The sequence below is a fragment of the Phoca vitulina genome, unplaced genomic scaffold (genome assembly GCF_004348235.1).
Source record: "Phoca vitulina isolate PV1807 unplaced genomic scaffold, GSC_HSeal_1.0 scaffold65, whole genome shotgun sequence".
Lineage (NCBI taxonomy): Eukaryota > Metazoa > Chordata > Mammalia > Carnivora > Phocidae > Phoca > Phoca vitulina.
In genome coordinates this window covers 4,543,981-4,565,472 of record NW_022589768.1, presented here as the reverse complement: position 1 = coordinate 4,565,472, position 21,492 = coordinate 4,543,981, and the positions used below count along the sequence as shown (strand labels likewise).

The window sequence follows — 21,492 nt, the reverse complement described above, 5'->3', positions numbered from 1 at the left end:
GTTAGCACCCCGCTCAGGAGTCTGGGGAGGGGGGGAAGATGCAGTGCTGGCCTGTCCCCTGAGGCTTTGGCCTGTCGGTTCCCATACCCACGGTGGACAGGTGGCCCTGGCAAGGAAGGAGGAGGGCCCTGCACGGTTCTGAGCCGCTCCTCACAGACCCCCTGCCTGGTGGTGTAACCATCCCATTTTACAGAGAAGGAAACTGAGTCTTGGAGAAGGGAAGTGATGGTCCCAGTCGCTCAGCTAGTTAGTGGCTGAGCCTGTATTTGATCCCAGGTCTGCCTGACGGCAAACTCACCTTCTTTTCCTACATCCGCCTCTGAGGGTGGCAGGTGTGGGGCGTTACCCGGGGCCCAAGTCAGGCCGAGGAGGACTCCCGAACTCAGGGAGCGCGCAGGAGGACATCTGTCCCTCCATCTGCCCAGAAGGGGAAGGGGAGTAGGCAGAGGCATCCAGAGGTGCAGAGTACGGGCAGAAGGGCAGAGGGCCTCCTGGCGCTCAGCACCCCGGTCTCCTTGCAGCCTCGATGGCCCCCCAGCGGAAGAGCGACTTCTCCCAGATAGTGCTCCGGGCGCTCTGCACGGGGACCTGTGTGTCGCTGGTGAATGCCTGCGTGGCCGGTGAGTGCCGGCCTGGCAGAGTCCTGATTTTCTAGCCCCATCCAGGGCCGGACACCGGGGCTCTGGCCCCTCTGGAAGTTCCAGCAGGGGTGGGGAGTTGGGGGACACAGACCCTGCCCACCAGCTGCCTTCCCTGCACAGGGATCCTCTATGTGCCCCGGGGGGCCGCGGTCGACTGCACGACCCTCCTCAACACAACCGTGGGCAGCAGCAGCTTCGAGGTGTACCAGTGCTGCCGCGGGGCCTTCCAGAGGTGAGGCCCGGGCCGGCTGGGGGGCTCGGGGGCCCTGCAGTGACGGGGTGCAGAGGGCCCAAGTGCCTTAGGGGTGCCTCTGGTTCTGGGGCGAGGGGTAGAAATGTTACGGCCGTGGCCGATGTGGGGCTTGGAGACCAGACGGGGAGGAAGGGTGGGCCAGAGGCATGGAGCAGCTTTCCCAGGGTCGCACACCCCTCAGAGGCCAGCAGAGCCAGGCCCGGAGCCCAGACCGCCCCCTTTGCTTCTTTTAGCCCCAGCCCAGAGGTCAGCCGAGAGGCCCTGGACGTCTGCTGTCGATTTTACAACCACACGATCTGTGCGTAGCGAGGACAGCACGTCTTTGGCCTCCTGGGGGCTGCTCGTCCCCATGAAGTGGCTGTCCCCACCCTTCTCTCTCTCACCCTTCCCTCCTGGGGGGGAAGCCACGGGGCTGAGACTCACCTCGGTCACGCGGTTGGGGAGGAGTTGATGGGGCGAGCGGGCAGAGAGTGGGTGGTGTGGAAGTGAGGGATGCCCCCCAATCCTCGATCCCTTCCTGCTCCCTCCCGAAATGTGAATTCTCAGGGTCACCTCTGCCTCCTTTTCTCTCCCCTCCGCATCCAAACAGCACTCTGGTCCTCTTTGTCTCCCCACCGCGGGTCTCTCACGTGCACCCTTCCCTTCAGTTATGGGGTCCCTCACCCTGGGCTTTGCAGCCGCCTCCCTCCCTCCCTCCTCCTCCTCTGGCACTGGAATCTTGCCGTGGCTTACCTGGGCCAGACCCTTCCTCTACTTTCAGAGGCTCCCCTGCAGCCTTTGCCCATAGTGTTCCCAAACTGGTGTCCCGTGGAACACTGTCCCACCAGGTGTTCAGAAGGTTCCGTGATCCACCAGGCTTGGAAAATACCGGGCTAAATAAAGTTACACGGGTTTTGCTTTTGGGTTTGTTTTTGTTTTACTATGGACTCGCCAAATCTTGATCCAGATATGACAGGAGACATTCTCCAAATTTTTTCGACCATAAGAACCTTTGGGATGGGAGCATCTCTTAGTTGAGGACCCCACGCAACACAATTCAGGAAATAGTGGTTAATGTTCTTTACATAGTTGTAACACACTGTTTACATCGCACTGTCTGCCAGGCACTGTTCTGGGTGCTTCGTACATTCTCTCAACCCTGACAACAACCTTATGAAGTCAGGTTCTATTATTATCCCTGGTTGAGGAATCAGAGGCCCAGAGAAGTTAAGTAACTTGCACAAAGCAACACAGCTAGGAAGAGGAAGAGGTGAGATTTGAACCCAGGCCGTCTTAGCCTCACAAGCGGTGTTGAATCTCTCAGCTAGGCTGCTGGCATCAAAGGAGCTCGGTTGGGTGACTTGCCCTGACCTCCCCCCCCCTCGGCATTTCTCCCCAGCCCACGCTTGCTGCTCCAGGGGTCCAGGCTTCTGAGGTGTTTTACGTGCCTCTGCGCCTTCGTTCCTGGCATCCCCGTCACCAAGCAGGCCCTGTCCCTCTCCCTTTTGCCTGTGCTGCTCCTGCCGACTTCCCATTCCCCAGCGGCTTTGGCGGAGTGCCCTGCGATGCACCTGTCCCTGGGGCCGCCGGGCCGCTGCTCCATCACCCACCTGTGTCACCTCCAGCTTCCCGGTTGTAGCCCGCCCTGGGCCAAGGCAGAGGGAGGACGTGCTATCAGCTCAGCATTGCTCTGATTGCGGGGCGGGCACAGAAGTGAGGACTCCTCAGTCATCGGACCTTCCCTCCAGCCCCGTGCTCCGTCCTCCTCACTGGGCACCTGCAGAAGTCGGGAGCCCTTTGAGGGGAGGCCTGCAGACATCTGCTGGTGCCGGGAGCCTGTGCTTAACTGCATCCCAGGCAGCAGCTCTAAGTCAAGATTGGCACAGACCCCTCCACTTGCCCCTTCCACAGCCGTGACAGACATTGCTAATCGATCACAGCACTCTCCACACTGAATCCAGAAGGGCCTCCAGAATCCCCATCAGTGTGGTGCTGGAGGCCCCCACTGCCAAGGGATTCAGGCTGCCTTTTCGGGAGAGAACTATTTGCTGCCCCTGTGCTAAGAAATAGACACTAAGAGCCCAAACTGCCATTGATTTTATGTCCCTGGCCTGGGAAGGGCTGGGGTTTTTGGAAAAGACTCTAGAAATGAAAGGTGTTGAAGCAGAGAGGGATCTTTGCAAAGAATGAGGCCCGTGCCCGTGATCTGTCCGCTCCAGGATTATGCACTGCTCGTTGATTCAGTCAAGGAATATCCATGGAGCACCTGCTTTATTAGCTCAGGCTGCCATCACAAAATACCACAGCCTGGGTGGCTTGAGCAACAGAAATCAATTCTGTCGTAGTTTTGGAGGCTGGAAGCTCAAGATCAGGGCGCCGGCACGATCAGTTTCTAGTGATGTCTCTCTTGCTAGCATGCAGACGGCCTCACACTGCAGAGAGAGAGGGAGACAGCAAGCTCTCCGGTGTTTCTTCTTGCAAGGGCACTAATCCCACTACGGGAACCCTCCTGACCTCATGTGACCCCACTTACACCCGGAGGCCCCATCTCCAAATACCATCGCCTTGGAGGTGAGGGCTTCAACATAAATTGGGGGGGAGGATGCAGTTCAGTCTGAAACACGTACCATGTGCCAGGTTCTGAGCTAGACAGGGGAACAGCAGTGAACCAAACTCTGATGGGCTAAAGCACTGGCATCTGGCTTCGAGAAGAGGGTTGGCTGGGAAGGGAAGTCCCTCCCGAGACAGGGCGTGGCTCCCAGGAAGATGACCTTGATAGGAGGGAAGGGCAAAGGATCTTTAGCAGGCTTCTCAGGCGTCCTTAGGGGGCCTGGCCAACGGCATTTTTCTGGGCTCTTAGTATAGTGGAAAGTGAAAATGATACCAGAATAGGATTGCACAAATTACGATTTATATTGTCATATATTTTAACACAGAACACACTGTAATATTGTGTTGTCCCCAAGATAATGACAAGATTTATTTTCAACTAAAGCCCGACTGAAGAATCTAAGAAGCCATTTTTATTAATCTCAAAAATTTCACTGTGATTGCCTGTTTTTATACATTAGGTTTCTTGAAATCTAGATTCTGTGCCTTCCTGTACTTAGTGTAATAGCGATCAACATATAAGATATATTTATTATGTTAAATTAAGTCCTGGTGGGGTGGTCCGCTGATGAGGATTTTTCAGCCAACATGACTACATGAATGACCTAATTTGGAGATGTGAGCAGAAGTCTGCATTCAGCAAACGTACAATTCCTCTGTGAAGTTGCTATGAGGCTTCTGAACGTCACTTTCAGTATCTATTACATGATTACAGACCTATAAACACATGTGGGCCATACTCTGAATAGCATTGTCCTCTAGTATTTTCTGTTAATGAAAATTTGTCAGAATTGTCTACTCACATGATTTGTCCTGAATGTTAACTTCTCTAAGGAGACGTGGGAAAAGGCAGCAGGACTCTGGTTGGAATCTAGGACACCTGTCTTTCATGAGAGAATGTACGCAAAATCGCACGGACAGAGGCACCTAGGTTAAGCGTCTGCTTTCGGCTTAGGTCATGATCCCAGAGTCTGGGGATCGAGTCCCGTGTTGGGCTCCCTGCTCGGCAGAGAAACTGCTTCTCTCTCTGCCCTTCACCTGGCTCGTGCTCTCTCTCAAATAAATAAATAAATCTTTTAAAAAATTGCACAGACAGTAGAATTCCAAATAATTTATGCAATACTTCCCTTAAGGGGTGGAGCAGAGCCTCCTACCCCTTAAGTGTGGGCTATGCTTAGTGACTTGCTTCCAAAGAGTACGGTATAGGGGCGCCTGGGTGGCTCAGTCATTAGGTGTCTGCCTTTGGCTCAGGTCATGGTCCCAGGGTCCTGGGATTAAGCCCCGCATCGGGCTTCCTGCTCCAAGGGGAGCCTGCTTCTCCCTCCCCCACTCCCCGTACTTGTGTTCCCTCTCTCGCTGTGTCTCTCTCTGTCAAATAAATAAATAAAATCTTAAAAAAAAAAACAACAAAAGACAGAGTATGGTATAGAAATGGGGGGGAATAAGAAAGTAACTTTGCTGTAGAGAAACCTGGTAAACACTTCCTTAGCCAGGTGATCATGGTTAACATCATCAGTGACAAATCCAGGTGATAACACATGCCCTTGATATGTTGTGTTGAAAACAACACTTCACTTCTGTGGTCTTTCTCTCCAAAGCCCATAACCCTGGTCTAACCATGAGAAAAACACCAGACAAACTCAAATTGAGAGACAGTCTACAAAACACCTAACCAGGAATCCTCAAAGCTGTCAGGGTAATGAGAAGCAAAGAAAACCCGAGAAACTGTCACAGTCCCAAGCAGCCTAAGGAGACATGATGACTCAGTGTAATGTGGTATTACAGTGGGTGAATTGTGTCCCCCTCCAAAAGATAAGTCCACGTCCCAACTTCCAGTACCTGTGATTGTGACCTTAGGTGGAAATAGGGTCTTACTTAACTTTATTAACTTTATTATTTAACTTAATTAAGTTAAAGATCTCAAGAGGAGATTATCCTGAATTTAGGATGGGCCCTAAATCCAATGACTGGTGTCTTTATAAGAGAAAGGAGAGGGAAATTTGAAATTCCCCAAGGAGTCCATGTGAAGACGTAGGCAGAGACTGGAGTCATCCCTTGAAGACACAGTCCCCACCACGGTCACAAGCCAAGGAACAACCGGAGCCACCAGAAGCTAGAAGAAGCAGCAAGGATTCTTCCCTGGAGCCTGCAGAGTACGCATGCCCTATAGATTTAGGACTTCCGGCTTCCAGAACCATGAGAACAAGTTGTTGCTGTTTGAAATCACCAGGTTTGTGGAGATTTGTTGCGGCCACCCCAGGAAATGAATACAGGTGTCGTGGAGTTTAGATAAAAACACATTAACCTCAGCTTGTGAGTTGTGACAACGTGCTATAGTAATGGAAGAGGTTGGTGAGACGGGACACTGGGGACCGGCTGTATGGGGGCTCTGTGCTGTTTGTGCAGCCTCTCTATATATCTAAAACTATTCGAAAAATTTAGAAGTTTATTTTTAAAAATGGCATCAACACAAGTGCAAGGTGACTTGTAATTCAGCCTGTGGGCGGCTCTGATCCAGACGAGGCATATCCCAGCAGGCAGCCCACCCAGCGCTGTGAGGTGACCCTGGGCATTTCTTCCTTTTCCACAGCTTCTCCCCATGGCCCTGCTGTCACCTCTGCCGCCCCCCTCCCCATAGGTCCGGCTCATGGCTCCGGCCAAAGATGAATTAGGCCTGCCCTCTTTACAGCCACGTAAAGAACATCGTCTGCTTGGAATTACTTTTGACTCCGAATCAGTGAGCGCTGAGTTTGGACGGGACCCTCAAGATCACTTGGAGGGTGTCTGCCCTCCCAACTTCCCTGAGAACTTTAACACCCCCTGCACGGATGGTCTCTGTCACCATGATTTTATGTTCACATCATGAGACTCCACCCCCATGACTGCCTCTGATTGACCGGGGACTGAACACCTGACTCAGGGGAAGCCAAACCCATAGTCTTACCAATGGCCCTTCAGATTCTCGGGAAAGAATTTAAACTTAGAAAAATCTAGAAACAGAGCTGGGAGCTGAGTCACCGAAGTGGGGCTGGCTCCGAGCCGATCTCATTCCTATCCCTCCTGGAGCCTGGTTGCTCAGCTCTCCCTCACCGTCAATGAGAGCTGAATTCTTTATACAAAAATCCCCTGTAACCTGAGCTGATGTGAGAAGGTTCCTTTTACCTTGTCATCAAACGGATCCTGCCCAGGCCAGCCACTTTGTTAAACTCCTCCTTCTGCTTGGAGTCAAGTGGTTATTATTGCTTGAATACCGCCAAAACCAGACTCTCACTATCTGCCCGGGCAACCCATTTCACATTGGACAACTCCACTTCTTACATGTCCTTTTTGATTTTGCCTCAAAAATGTTTCCCTTCGATCCCAGTTTTGCCATTCTGGGCCATTCAGAACAAGTCCTATCTCATGGATATATCTTTATTGTTTGTTTGTTTAATTTTAGATTTATTTACCAAAGGAATACTTGCTCATGGGCTTTAAAAAGTCAAATCTTAGAGAAACCTTATAGACGTGTTTTATCCCTTTTCCGCATGGCAGCTCTTCAGCAGTTGGAAGATGGCGAGCATCCAGGCTTACCTTTTCTGAGCTGGGACCCTTAGTCCTTTCACTTGTTCCTCACATAGCACGTCATGGTTTCAAAATTTGCCCCAGACCTGATTCTTAGCTGTTCTGCACTTATATGCAGACATTGTGCATGTCATGAGCCAGTTCCAGATTGAAGCCAGAACACAGGGGGATAAATAGGATCTCATGGGTGTAACCACGATGATGGGATGGGATTAGAGATTGGATGTAGCCGAGGGAGGGTATTTAAGAGAGGCAGACCTATAAGGAGAGTGTTAAGAAGCTACGTGTCTGCTCCAGAAACACTCCAAGCTGAGCACTGGCATGTTGAGGGTGAAATATCATGGAGGGAGGAGAGAATAGGAGAAAGTTCTGTCCCAGAGCACAAATGGGACCAGAGATAGGCTAGGAATGGGGTGGGTGGGACCTTGCCTATTGGGACATCCGATAGGACTCCTACTTACCTACCATCAAGGGTGCAACAAGTTCATAACTTGCCTAGAGGATGATTTCCATCCCCAGAGATAAAGGGAATTGCTGCTTTTTCTTTTTCTTTTTTTTTTAAGATTTTTATTTTTAAGTAATCTCTACACCCAACATGGGGCTCGAACTTATAACCCTGAGATCAAGAGTCGCATGCTCTGCTGACTGAGCCAGCCGGGTGCCCAGAGAATTGCTGCTTTGGACCAAGTTCTGATAAAGATGTGGACCGGTGGAGTGGGAGGCGCCATGGCAGCAGAGATTATGTGACTGGAAGTGACGGGGAGGCTGGCACGGCTGGGCACTTTGTCCACATTGAAGACAAAGGCGTTCAGAAGACTCTGAGAGGAAAGACTCTGGTTCTGCTGCAGGAAATATCCCAATGAGGAAGGCAGACAGAGATAACAAAAGAAACCAACATGATTATGAATGAGTAGCAGGAACCTGGTTCAGAAGCTCAGAATTTTAAAACAACAGGCACCAAGATCTGACCAAAGGACACATGACCCAGCGTAGGCAAGAGTGCTGGTCATCCTCCCACAGTTATTCTCCTCTTTTTCCTGTAGTAATCACCAAAGCTCTAGCTGGGCAACTGGCCAGCTAGCATGAAGACTACATTTCCCAGCATTCCTTGCAGCTAGCTGTGGCCACGAGACTTGGGTCTAGTCCTTGGCACTTGACTTCTGAGCAGTCCAGTAGGCAGCCTCCATATCATGCCCTTAGGGAAGGGGTCAGCAAACTTTTTCTTAAATAGAAAAATAGATGTACCCTCCCTCAGCTACATCCAATCTCTAATCCCATCCCATCATCAACAAAAAAATAGATGGTAACTATTTTTAGGTTTGGGGGTCCATACTATCTCTCTTGCAACTATTCAACTCTGTCCTTGTAGTCTGAAAGCAGCCATTAGGCAATGAACAAATGAGAGTGGCCATGCTCTGATCAAACCAGGCTTACAAAACCAGTCGGCCAGCCCAGAGTCTGTAGTTGGCTGACCCCTGCCTTAGACGAAGGGGCTCATCCTCCATGTCCCCAATATGTTTCAATTTTGTTCCATGCCATTTGGAATACGGATGGAAGATGAGCCCACTTAGATGGAGACAATTTCCATACCTTAGGGATGGGGCAGCCACAAGTTAGGAGGAGCCTGGGCCTCTGGTGTCTTGGTAGAAGGGGCTGCCATGACAGTGAAGACTCCATGTGACCCAGGAATACTGTTTCTCTTGTTCATGGCATCATTTGGTGTCTTTATTACACACGCCCTGCCCGTGGACAAGAAGAACAGACCAGGCGGTAAGAAAGAGCAAGTTTGCCTCTTCCCTGCAGGGTTCCTGATGAACAAATGGGAAACAAGATATTATTAACCGGGTGCCTATCATCCCTGGCATTTCTGATTCCCTGGCAATTTGGAGCTGGTGCATTCCACTGGAGCCCTAAATAGGACTGCTCCCTCTGACAAAGTCCAAATTTGGAATGTACCCACCCACCTGCCACCAAGATTTAGAAGGAAGAGAGAGTCCTCACACACGTGAGAGGGAATGCGGAGAGAGAGCCATGTGGCCAAACTGCAAAATTTTCCAAGCTAGCTTTGTTCCCCGTAAAAATAAAACTGCCAGTTATTTTACCAGCAAAAGATGGGTTTATTCGAGAAGAGCCGAGAATTGCAACCCAGGACAAGCAAGAACAAAGGAGAGTATGCTCTTTTACAGAGGAAAGGCTGTTGTAAACAAAAGGTCCATCAGCGTCAACTGGGAGCTGGATGTACGGAGGCTTGTCATCGCCTGAGTTTTGAGTGTCCGTCATTGGCTGGACTGTGGTGGGGGGAGGAGGAGAGTCTCGCTTCCTCCTGCTGCGGCAGCAAAGTAGTAACCACGTGCGAGGGGAGCAAAGTCCGTCTCTTCCTGTGGGATTTGCAGGAGAGTCCCCCTGCTCACCTCCTGACTCCGTTCTGCTGAAGTCCCCCTCTCTTGATTCTCACAGCTTCATGGCAGGAAAGCACCAGCAAGAGAAAGGAGGAAAGAAGGGGCAAGGTAGGGTCATATCAGCTTCACACCTCAGGCCACAGACGCAGGAAACAGGAAAGAGGCTGATCACCATGCAGAACGTGTTCAAGTACAATGACCTGGCCCACTAGTAAAGGCCGCCCAACCCATAATGCAGCCTCTGCCCGGATGGATCTTGGTCCCCTCCTCTTGGAGAACAGCAAGATGGAGCTAGAAGAAGGGCCTTCCTCCCCAGTCTCCAACCAGCTCCCCCCTCACACGCCACGCATCGCAAATTATATTCACGGCATAAAAGAACCAGGAAGAGGTCATCTCATGAAGACTATGGAACAGACCTCACATCCTTCCACGGGTTTCTGTTGCTCTCTCTCTGCCTTCTCTCCGCACAGACTCCTTTCTTATCTTTTCAAGATGGCACTGGTTTCTCATCTGTAAGGGAGACAGGGAATAACCCCAGGTCACGGCTGCTCCCCGGACGGGCACACAGAAGGTCAAGAGCTCTCCTGGCTGTCAGGACACGGCGGCTCGCGCGGACTGCCCGCCCTCAGCCCCCCGAAGTGAGCTCGCTGAGGCGGGGGGCCCTCCAGCGGGGCTGCGCCTGTCTGTTCCGCTCCAACTGACCAAGGACACAGTTTTCCCCAAGGAACCCGCTTCTGTTTTTCTTTCCATGAAAAAAAGAAAAGTCATTTAGGGACGGGATGGGAAACTCACTTTATAAACTAAAGATCGCTTTTATCTCCTGCAACTTAGCTTCTGAATAAGATGCTTTTCTACTTTTAGAGACATCGTTTGTTTATATTCTAACCAAACTATTTTTTCCCCCCAAAGCCAACGCCTCAATTAGAGGAGAAATGAACTGTATTAGAGCACACGGCTTTCAAGGGATCGTTTCTCGGGCAGCGCCCCGAGGGCACGTGTGTCTCATCCCCTCAAATCTTCTGTGTCTGAGCCTGGAGTGGGGGGCGGGCAGCAGCCTTGGCCCAGTGTGGCTGAGCTGCAGGCTGGGCCCAGGGTCATCTTGTTAGGACAGAACCTCGAGGTGAGAAAGCCTGACGACAGGTATGGAAAAGGAGGTGGCCCGCCTCCCGAAGAGTTTCCTTGCTCAGTGCATCATCATGTTCAAGGACAGAAGCTGCAGTGAGCTTTCAGGAAGCTCAAGTCGGCAGGCAGCTCTCCACACTTGGGTCAGTTGCGAGGTGTGTCAGAGTCATGACCTTGTTTCCTTGGAGTAGTGAAAGTACTGGAGTTTATGGACAATTTACCTTCCTAATAAAACAATGTCTAAATCAGAGCAGTCGGTGACTCAGAATTCTTGTGGTTGCAAATGACAGAAAACAAATCACAGGAAGGGATGGGCTCTGTCACCAGAGAGGTGCAGGTAGACAGCTGTGGGCACCGGGCCCCGGGACCTCGTGGCACCAGGACTCTGTGTGTACCTCTCGCACCTGCTTCTCATGGTATCTTCCTGCACGGTGACCTCCTTCCTGTGAATTGGTTTCTCCATAAGACTGGGATCATGGCTGTCAGGAAATCCTGGATTCATGTGGTAGCTCGTGTCCCTAACAGCTAGTTGATGATAGAGGGGCAAAATCTCCAAGAGTGTGATTGATCCTCTGGGGTCATGTGCCCTTCTCCAGACCAGTCATGAAGGCAGAAGGCGGGATGTGATTACTCCAGTCCGGCTCTTTTGTCAGCTCCTTGAGCAATCACTGTGACCAGGAGGCAGAAGATGGCCACTCCCATTTGGACGTGTTGGTTGGCAGCAGGGGGGACGAGTGGTTCCCCCAAAGAATTGGGGGTGTTGTCCCCTGAAGAGAGGCAGCTATTCTTTCCATATATCCAGATATATTCCATATATCTGTAAAGATGTGCCATGGTAGCATACCTTAGCAAGTCCGAGATAATAGAAATAATGGAAATTTAGCTTCTGAAATAATTTAGGGAAAAGAGACTACCATTTTCTGAATGCCTACTGTGGCCCAAGTTCTTCACATCTACTGTCCTGTGTAATCTTCAAGAAAAAACAAAAACCCATACCCAAACCCTCTAAGGTAGGTATTATTATCCTCATTTTGCCAGTGAGGAAACTGAGATGTAGAGAGGTGAATTGTCTTATTCCCGGACACACAGCTCAGTGGCTGAGTCATGGTTTGAACTCGGTTCTGTTCGATTTTAATCTTAGACTCTTTCTTTTTTTCTTTCTTTCTTTTTTTTCTTTCTTTCTTTCTTTCTTTTCTTTTTTTTTTTTTTTTAGAGCATGCATGAGTGGGGGGGGTGGGGGCAGAAGGAGAGGGGGAGAGAGACTCCTAAGCAGGCTCCATGCCCAGGGCAGAGCCCCATGTGGGGCTCGATCTCACGACCCTGAGATCATGACCCGAGCCAAAATCAAGAGTCAGACCCTCAACCAACTGGGCCACCCAGGGGCCCCTTAATCTTAGACTCTTAACCATCATAATACATTGGCTTCCTCATTCATCTACCCAGTGAACAGATATATGTGTAAAGTACTTTAAAGTAAATCTTTCTGATTCTGACAAATAGTATTGGGTGTTTGTGGTAGTTTTAAAAGATGGCTCCAAATTCTGTAATGCTGCTCCCATCCAGAGGCCAGCATGTGTCCCCTGTCTCTTTTCTCAGACAGGCTCGTGACCACTCAGACCAACAGAGTCTGATGGAAATTGTGCTATGGGCCTTCTGAGGCTGGGTGTCCCAGTCAACTCGGGCTGCTCTCACAGAACACCACAGGCTGGGTGGCTTAAATGACAAACATTGATTTCTCACAGTTCTGGAGCTGGGAAGTCCAAGGTCAAGTGCTGGCAGATTTGTGTCTGGTGCAAGCCCTCTTCCCAGTTGGCAGATGGCTGCCTTCTGGCTGTGTCCTCACATGGCTCTGGTCTCTGTCTCCTTATAAGGGCACCAATACCATCATGGGGGCGCCACTCTCATGACCTCATCTAAACCTAATCACCTCCCAGAGACACCGGGGTGGCTCAGTCGGTTGAGCACCTGACTCTTGATTTTGGCTCAGGTCATGAGATGAAGCCCCGAGTCGGGCTCTGTGCTCAGCACAGACTCTGCTTGGGATTCTCTCTCTCTCCCTCTGCCCCTCCCCCTACTCGTTCTCTCTCTCTCTCAAAATAAATAAATAAAATCTTTAAACGTAATCACCTCCCAAAGCCTCCACTACTAAATACCACCACACTGGGGATAAAGATTTCAACACATGAACTTTGGGAGGACACAGACATTCCAGTCCATCACACTGGGTCATAAAAGGCGAGGCAGCTTTGGCCTTGTTCACTGGTGCACTCACTCTTGACACCCTGATCCACCACATAAGAGGTCTCGCTATTCTGAGGAAGCCCAAGCCACATGGAGGGGCGGCATGGAGACACTGAGTCAACAGTCCCCCGCCTTCAAGTCATCCCAGCCAAAATGCTTGATGTGCATGAAGAAGCCTCCAGCTGGTTCCAGTCCCCAGCCATATGAGTCTTCCCAGCTGAGGCTTCAGATATCATGGAACAGAGACAAGCCAGCCCTATGGTACCCCATCCAAATTCCTGGCACACTGAATCCTGCAGCCTAATAGGCGGTGGCAGTCTGATGCAACTAGGTTCAGGATGGTCTATGACACAGCAAGGGACAACTGGAACAGCTCCAGGGCAGGGATCAAAGGTGTCTGGTCATGGAGCATCTGAAGGAAGAGGAAGATAAAATTGAGGACTGTCTTGTATTCATCAAGTAGCAAAGTAGTGATTCTTCCCACCAGGGAAGCCGTGGCAAAAACCCTGACAGCTTCAGGCTGCAATCTCCATCCCTCCACCAGGTGGCTGCTCCCTCTCGGCCAGGGCGCGGTGACAGACTGGGTCCGCTGGCTCAGAGAGACTGCGGAGGACCCCAGCCCGGCCAGGGGTCCTGGGCTCCAAGGCTGCAGAGAGCGGAGCCCCAGGAGGGTCTGGGTGTAGCTGCTGCTGGGAGCCTCCTTCTTTCGAGGAGGGCAGTGCCTCTGAGGGAGGGTAGGACCTGGAAACCAAATCGTGCGGGCTGGATCCACCAGGCCACGGCAGGAGGATGTCCTCTTCCCGTAATGGGACCCCCTTCCGTGTTGCTCCCTTGCCTGTCACATCAGATGCCGTGAACGGGCATCGCCCTCAACCCTCCTGATCAAGGGCTGGGATCCAGGGGGATTCCCTGATTCACTGCCTCCGTCCCTCCTTTCCTTTTTCCTTCCATTCCAATCAGCGTTCTCCATATACAGGATTTTAAAAGTCAAACAGTACCATGAGGTTTATAACAATGACAACAGTAAGAGAAAACAATGCCAGGAATCCCCTGCCCAACCTTCCCAACCCCAAATTCTCCCCTTCAAACTCCCTCAGTTGCTTCTTCTGCTATTTCCCTACATATTTCTAAATAATGTACTCATATGGCTATTTTTTTTTTGAATTATTGCTTTTAGTTGTCTTTTTACTCCCCATCATGGAAGATGAAGTGTTAACTCTCTTATGCCACCCCATGCCTATTTCTCCTTCCTCCATCCTCCCAACACGGCAATATCACAGTTTTTGGTAAAAGCCCTATTCCGTGACTGCTTGCCCACCTCTTCACAGCTGTCCATCTGGCTCACTCACTCACAAGCCACGTGACACACGATAATCACACTCCTTCCTTGCATGCCTTTTGTCCTTCTGGAGATTCCTCTAATTCTTCCAAACTAAGACGGAAGCTTGAATGCACCATTATTTACATAGCACTGAGAATGAGGCTCCGACTAAGCCGTGACACTCCATCGTGTGCTGGGTGCGGGTCAGTGCCAGAAAGCTTGGATTGGGAAGAATACGTGCATTTGCAAATTCATATAATACCATGTTTGCCTCCTCTTTATTGCTTCGTTTTCTTTGTAACTATCATTAATTGTCCCCAAATTTTTGAAGAATATTATTATTTCTTTTAAATCCCAAACCTAGAGACCTAGTTTCTGTAGGGTCGAAGGCTCAGATGCTATGTCTGATTCACGTTTTTCCTGGAGACTTTCCTCCTGGAGCCCCCCGCCCCCTTCTCCAGCTCCAGCCCGCTGCACAGTCGCCCCCTGGGTTTCCTTGAATCTTTCTCCTGTGTGGATCCACTACTTTTGGATTCCTTGTCTTTCTCTTTCTTGGTTGACTCCCTTTGGAGGAGAGAGCATACACCAGAGATAAAATTTTCCGAAGTAGTGCATATCTGAAAATATCTCTATTCTGTCATTACCCTGGGTTGCTAGTTTGTCAGGGAATAGAATTTACGTTTGGAAATCATTTTCTCTTACAGTTTTGAAGACTATCCATCCGCATTCTGGCTCTCAGTGTTGGCGCTCAGAAATCTGATGCCATTCATCCTGATTCTTGACCACTCGTTCATGGACTGCTTTTTCCTTTCTGGAAGCTTTTAGATAATTTCTTCATCCTTGGTGTTCTAATGTCATAATGGATGGTTTTTGTTTTTTTCATGCATTGTGCTGGGAATTAGGTGGGACTTTCAATCTGCAATTTCATGTCATGGAGCTCTGAGAAGTTTTAGATCCTTTCTTGGGTCATTTCCTCTTCTCTCTTTCTGGAACTATTATTTGAATGTTGGACCCTCTGGGTTTACCTTCTACTTTCTTTACCTTTCTTCTTTGTGGGTTTTTTTTTCTTTCTTTCTGGAAATTGTCCTTTAAGTTTATCTTCCAATTGCTCTATCAACCTTTTTCTCCCCACCATAATTTGAATTTAAAAAGCTTTTCCTTATGATTAGATTGTCTTTGTCTTTAACTTCTTTTTGTTTCAGGGATGTAATATCATTGCCTCTGTCTGCAAGGACATTAATGGTTCTCAGGCATTTTTCTCTGCCCACCTGCCTTGTCTCTGGACCCTCTGCTCTTCGGTTATATTTTGTTTGTTTTTACTTCTGTCTTCCATATTGGGTGCTTTGCTCAAATATCCGATGATCCTTTGTTTTTCTTTCATTCATAACAAAGAGGCTCGGAAGAGTTGCTGGGGTGTGAAGAGTTTACTGGGGGCTTTGAGGGATGAGGCTGGGGGGTGGGGTCTGACTATGGGGTCATACATTTGGGAACACCCAAACAGCAGTACTGAGAGATCTCTTTTTGGCGGGTAGGGGAGGTAGTACGTTTCTCTAGAGAGGACCAGTCCAGTTTCCTGCCTGAGGGGTATACACAGGACGGGGAGAATCCTGGGAATAAAGTAGCACAAAGTAGGAGGAAGCGGTTCTCAACATTCAGTGTATAAACTCCCACTTAATCCTTCTGTTAAAATGCAGTGCCTTGCTCTTCCCCTAAGCGGCCTGAGGTGACCTCTGAAAATGGTTCACTATTTGCTTGACCCAGAAAACCCTACAAAATCATGCAAACCAAGAGGTTCAAATCTTTGTGTTCACTTTAAGAACACACGTGAAACTGCCCAGGCCATCAAGGGTATGCAGATCTGAAAAGCCACCAGGTTATCTGAAGGATGTCACTTTCCAGAATCCTGTGTGCCATTCCGTCGCTCCGATGGTGGGGCTGGTAGGCATGCCCAGGCCAAACAGTGGGGCTGGACACAGGGTCAGTTGCCCCAAAAGAATGCTGAATTTTTTTGCACACGCTTAAAAATGCAGAGAGTCATGCTGAACGTAAGGGTTTAGATGTAGATTCTCTGGTCATGGAACACATCCAGGAGAACAAAGCTCCCAAGAGGCAGCATAGAATTTATAGGGCTCATGGTCCGATTCACCCACATGTGAGCTTTCGCTGGCACATTGAGAAGATCCTTACTGAGAAAGAGAAGATTGTTCCTGTTCCAGAAAAGGAGGTTGCACAGAAGAAAAAGATCTCCCAGAAGAAATGGAAGAAACAAAAACTTATGGCCCGGGAGTAAATTCTGCATAGAATAAATGCAAATATATATATATATATATATATATTAAATATATTAAATTATTAAATATATATATATATATATATATATACATATACACACAGTGCCTTTTCTTCTCCACTTGCCTGTTTCCCTGATTCAGTGTCAGAATAGAAGTGCACCTTCCTGGGGTGGGGGGAGGGGCAGCCACCTGGCTCTGGGGGGTGCAGGTGGTGAAGAGGCCTGGGACTCTAGGCTTTCAACCCAGCCTCCTGTCTCCAGTCCCACCTCCGCCCCATCTTCTGCAGTAACAGGTGCTTTTGGTTCCTCAGTGTTGGGCTTTCTTGGCGTTGGCTGGCCCCCCTCCTTCTGCTCCTCATCTCCCCAACCTTTGTTAGCATCTCTTCTCTCTATCGTTGCTGCTCTCATTCTCTTTGTCCTTCTCAGTTGATAAATATTTTATTTTTCTACTCTCTTCTTAGTGGGGTTTTGAGAGAAAACGGTGCTGAATGCCTGAGCTCAGTCCACCACACTTCACTGGCAGACCCCCAGTCTACTTTGTAGGGAGAGAATGGCAGAGCGAAGGGAGAGTGTGGGCTCTGGAGCCAGGCAGATCCGCGCTTGAGTTCTGGCTCCATTTCTTCACAACCCTGTGTGACCTCGGGCAAGTTAATCAACCTCTCTGAACTTCGCATTTCTCATTTGTAAAATGAGGACACGATCCCCTCTTAACTCACAGAGGTGTTGTACGCATTAACACTGACGATGCCGGGATTTCCTCCGGGGCCTATGTGAGTGCGAGGCCGTGCCCTGAACCGTGGAGCCAGCCTGCCTCCCTAGAGAACGGCAGGAGTCAGAGAGCGGCTTTGCTTTCAGCCTGGACCCCAGGATGAAGAAGAACGTGGAACAGAGCAACCCCCAAGCTGACTTAGGCTGTGGGTGGGAGATTAACCTCAGTGGTTGTCAGTCACTAAGATTCTGAGTTTGTCTCTTTGAGCAGCACAATGTAATGAGAGCTGACACAGCAGCAGCTTGGGGGGGTCCATCCCCAGGAGATGTTGGGGGAGGGGAGCTCAACCCAGGTAAGGTCAGCAGGGGAGGGAGCCAGGAATGAGGGAGACGGACAACAGCAGTGCTTGTCGCATCAAGAGCCGTATTCTTCACCGCGCAGTGGGGGCAAGATGATTGAGAGAGTTAATGGCGCTCATTTGCTTTGCATTTCTCCCCCCCCCGTCTGGTTCTTTCAAGCAGGGAGCCAGTCCTTTGATATTTCCTTGCCTTGAGTATTTTAGTGGTCAGAGCACTGAAGCTTCTGGAAGTCAGTGGCTCTTTTTGCCTTTTGCAATAAACTTGACTCTTTATGGAGACTCTGTGACATATTCCGGAAGAAGAAAGAAAGGGTGGGCCTTTGAGAAGAGCAAGGAGGGAGAGGGAGAGGTTTTCACCGCAGAAGGGAAAGGGGAAGCGTGCAACTCGAGAGGGAAGGGTGGGGACAGGTTCCATGCCGCATTCTAGGCAGTGACCAGGAGGTGACGAGGCCTCGGAAGGCGGTGTCTGCCGGCTACACTCAGGGAGGGTGGACCTGAGACATAGGGCTCACACCTCTCCCCACAATTCCTACACCCCAAAGGCTGATCCAAATCAGCCCGAGGGGCACGAGGGCTGGGAGGCTGGAGAGTCCTGCAGTCACTGGCGTGACCAGAGGGGCCGCCCCAGGCTCTGGTACTAAGACTCTGGGACCTTGACAAAACACTGAGGTTGGGGGGCAGGGAAGCTCAGTGATATGCCTGAGATTGAATTTCTTGCTAGCTCAGTGGGATAATGGCCTGGAGTCAGATTTCAATTGAATTAGAGAAAATAAAGAAATAGGCCAAACCACTACAGCTTTGCAAGCCCTCAGGCAGCCCCTAACCACACGGCTCCCTCCCATGCCTGCCAGCAAGCTACCGGCACGGGACGCTCCGTGTGACCCAGAGTCTGGGGTTATATGTGCCCTCCATCCAGGAGTGGGTGCCCACCAGTTGTGTTCCCCTGGCCAAGGCCACCCCAATCCTCCATCCTGAGGTCCTGCTGGAATTGGCCAGCAGAGCATTTCCTGACCAGAGGGAGGTGGGGAAACAGGGACCTAGTTCGGGAAGCGGGGGAGGGGGTGTGTACCCAATGGTGGGCATGTGGCATGGGCTGGGACATAGGGCCCGTCACCACACAACGCCGCAGTGAGCAGGCTAGCTCACCTTCAACTCTGGCGTGGCCAGGCCGGACACCTTCCCAGGGGCCCCGCTGTACCCTCAGCTCTCAGCCGCTGCACGCCAGGCCGGTTGATGGTGGGACCTGCCCAGTACCACCCTGGATACCAGCCAGGCTGGGTAAGGACAACGGGGCGGTTAAGAAGCAGATGACCCAGTTGGTGCTTTTAGGCAAAGGGCCAGCTCTTCATCCCAGCTCATGAGGGTTGTTGTGACCTGGCCCCTGAGGATACTCCTCATTTCATCTCTAGCCACTTCCCAGCACATCTCCTCCCCTGTCCCAGCTCCAACCCCACTGAGCTGCTCCCAGGCCCTTGAAGGAGTCATCTTCTTTCCTGCCTGTGGCTCTTCTGAAGACTGCTCCATATCCTCGAACACTCCCTTCTCTCACCTGCCTCATTCTACTCATCCCTCAGGACCCAACTCCTACCCATCCCTCAGGACCCAGCTCTAGGAAGCCCTCCGAATCCCCGAGTCTGGACTGGGAATCTGTTCCAGGCCTCCCATAGCACCCTGATTTCCTTTTCTGGTCCTTGCCATATCTGGTGTGCGGGATTGTTTAACTGTCTGGCCCCTAGGCTAGACTATAAGCTCCTGGACACAGGATCTGCGTCCCTTTTGTTTATCATGGAACTTTGGTGCCTGGTGTCTGATGGGAGAGGAAGGAAAGGGAAGGGAAGGAGAGAGGAGGGGAGTGGTGGGGAGGATAGGGAAGGTTGTTGTCGCCCTCTTTGCGTTGCCCACAAGCCTTGAGACTTCCTTGCCTTTGAAGCTCCTCAGTGAGGAAGCCTGGCGTCCCGCGTGGATGGCAGTTTGGTTGGGTGGTTAAGAGAGCTGTTTGCATGGAAGCAGTCCATGGACGCCTCCTGTTCTGGACTTAGGACAGCCTGGGTGCAGATATCCAGGAGAGTTGGAAGTTGCATGGCTGGAGGGAAATTTCAACTGTAGCCAAGCAGAAAAATAAAGGTCACGGCTGAGCGAAAAGCCCGCATGTGTGAGGTGCAGCAGAAGCAGGAAATGCTCCGGGGGCAGGAATGGGGTCGGATGAGGGAGGGAAACCAGCAGGGACTGCTTGTTCATCCCAGTAACTGCTTCCTCCTCTTTTGTTATAATGAGAGATTAACTAAACATATGGCCTCCAGAATAAAATCAACATCTCCTGGCCTCCCTTGCAGCTAGACGTGGCCATGTGACTAAGTTTTGGCCAATATGATGAAAGAGACGTGTTGCATGACTTCCAAAAAGTGTCCTTAAGGGAGGGTCCGTGCCCTTCTTCTAGGGTGACCAACTTCTCCTGGTTTGCCTGAGACGCTCCTGATTTTAGCCCTGAAATTCCCACGTCCCGGCAAGTCCCTCAGACCTGGGTAAACCAGGAGAGTTGGTCACCCCACATTCCTCCTCCCTTCCTCCCTCCTCCTGGCTAGCACGTGAGTGTGAGGCCAGCCAGCTTGGCCCCTCGAGGTGCAGCTGTGGGCTGAGGATCACTCAGGACTGGCCTGGGGGGACAGTGCTGACCCCTTGACTCCGGCTGATTCAAATTGCCCTGAGTTGGAATCACCTGAGCCTGGATCACTGATTATTCCCTCTGAGCTTCGTTTACTGGAGAGAAAAACAAACGTCCGTGTTGTTTAAACTTCTGTTATGCAGGGCTTTCTGCCCCTTAATCCAGATGGTATAGAAATAGGACGAGAGCCTTGATGGATGCCGGCGGGGCGGGGGGAGCTGGAAACCAGCTCTGGTGTGCTGCCCGTCATGCGGGTGGCCAGGTGGGGTTCAGCCTGAAAATGTTCTACCTCTTCCACAGAGGTGCCTCCAGGGCTGCCCCCTCCCCCCACGACCCGGGAGTCTGGGGGAGTTTCTGCCTCCCACCTCACCGAACGCTTCAGTGGTTTCTGCTCTTGTTTCCCTTGATAAAATGATTCCCTTCCTAGAAAGCAATTTGAAAGCCAAGGGTTCTTAAGGGAGTGGTGGCCACCTGCCCCGCTGTCCTGCTCTGCCTCTCCCCCTCCCAGTCGTTTAGCCACTTCTTGCCCACTTACAGGTAGACCGCGCAAAATCCGTTCAGACCCTGACATAATAGTGAACATAGAGCCCACAAAGAGAAAGGACATCAAATCCTAGAAAAAGTTGCATAAGCCTAACCCCCCAGGAGAAACCTGGTCCCAGATGGTGTTTCTGGCAACAGCTGTGTTTTGGACTTGCTGCTATAGAGACTTCTCCGGGGCCACCTTGGGAAGCTACCTACTCCCGGGGCTGTTGCGTCATGCCCCGGGTGACTTTGTTCCTAACAAAGCATCCCTGTTCCTGGAAATACGGCCTTTGCGTGCACCTGTGCAGCCCAGGAACCATCTGGGTCTGTAGATGAGACTTGGGGGTGGGTTGCCAGGCCAGGGAGGAGGGCACGAGCAGGGTTATCTGCAGATGCAGATTTAGGGAACCTGGGAGTCAGGATTCCCCTTCTGGCCCACTCTTGGGTGTTTTGGAAGCTGCTAGCAGAACCCGGTACTGGAGGACTGACGGGGGCCGGGCACCCAGGGCAGGTGGCATAGAACAGGGAGTTTCTAAGGCACATGCGGATTAGTGGAGCTGGGCGGGCTTTCCCAGCCTAATTCTTGAAGAGAGGGCTTTGTTGTCTCTCATCTTGGCTGTGTCCTGTCTGTGCCTCAGTTTCCTCTTGTGCAGCTTGGGGAAATCATGAAGTCTACTTCATGGATGTGGTGAGGTAGGGTGCAAACACTCAGTCCAACATCGATTTTGGGGTGGCTAAGCTGGTGTTCCGGCCAGGTTCTCTCTCGAGCTTGCAGTTAAGCTGTGGGTCAGGGCTGTACCCCTTTGAAGGCCTGATGG

General features: G+C 50.9%; 1 protein-coding gene across 2 annotated transcripts in view; it reads left to right on the top strand.

Annotated features, from left to right (window-relative positions):
- Positions 1–1,602, top strand: part of SLC28A1 (solute carrier family 28 member 1) — a 49,986-nt gene extending 48,384 nt beyond the window's left edge. For both annotated transcript variants that reach the window (XM_032392021.1, XM_032392022.1), the window contains 3 exons: positions 522–620; positions 762–873; positions 1,128–1,602. In XM_032392021.1, coding sequence (XP_032247912.1) covers positions 522–620; positions 762–873; positions 1,128–1,200 — 284 coding nt within the window. In that variant the 3' untranslated portion in view covers positions 1,201–1,602. The remainder of the gene's footprint in view (positions 1–521; positions 621–761; positions 874–1,127) is intronic.
- Positions 1,603–21,492: the final 19,890 nt, after the last annotated feature.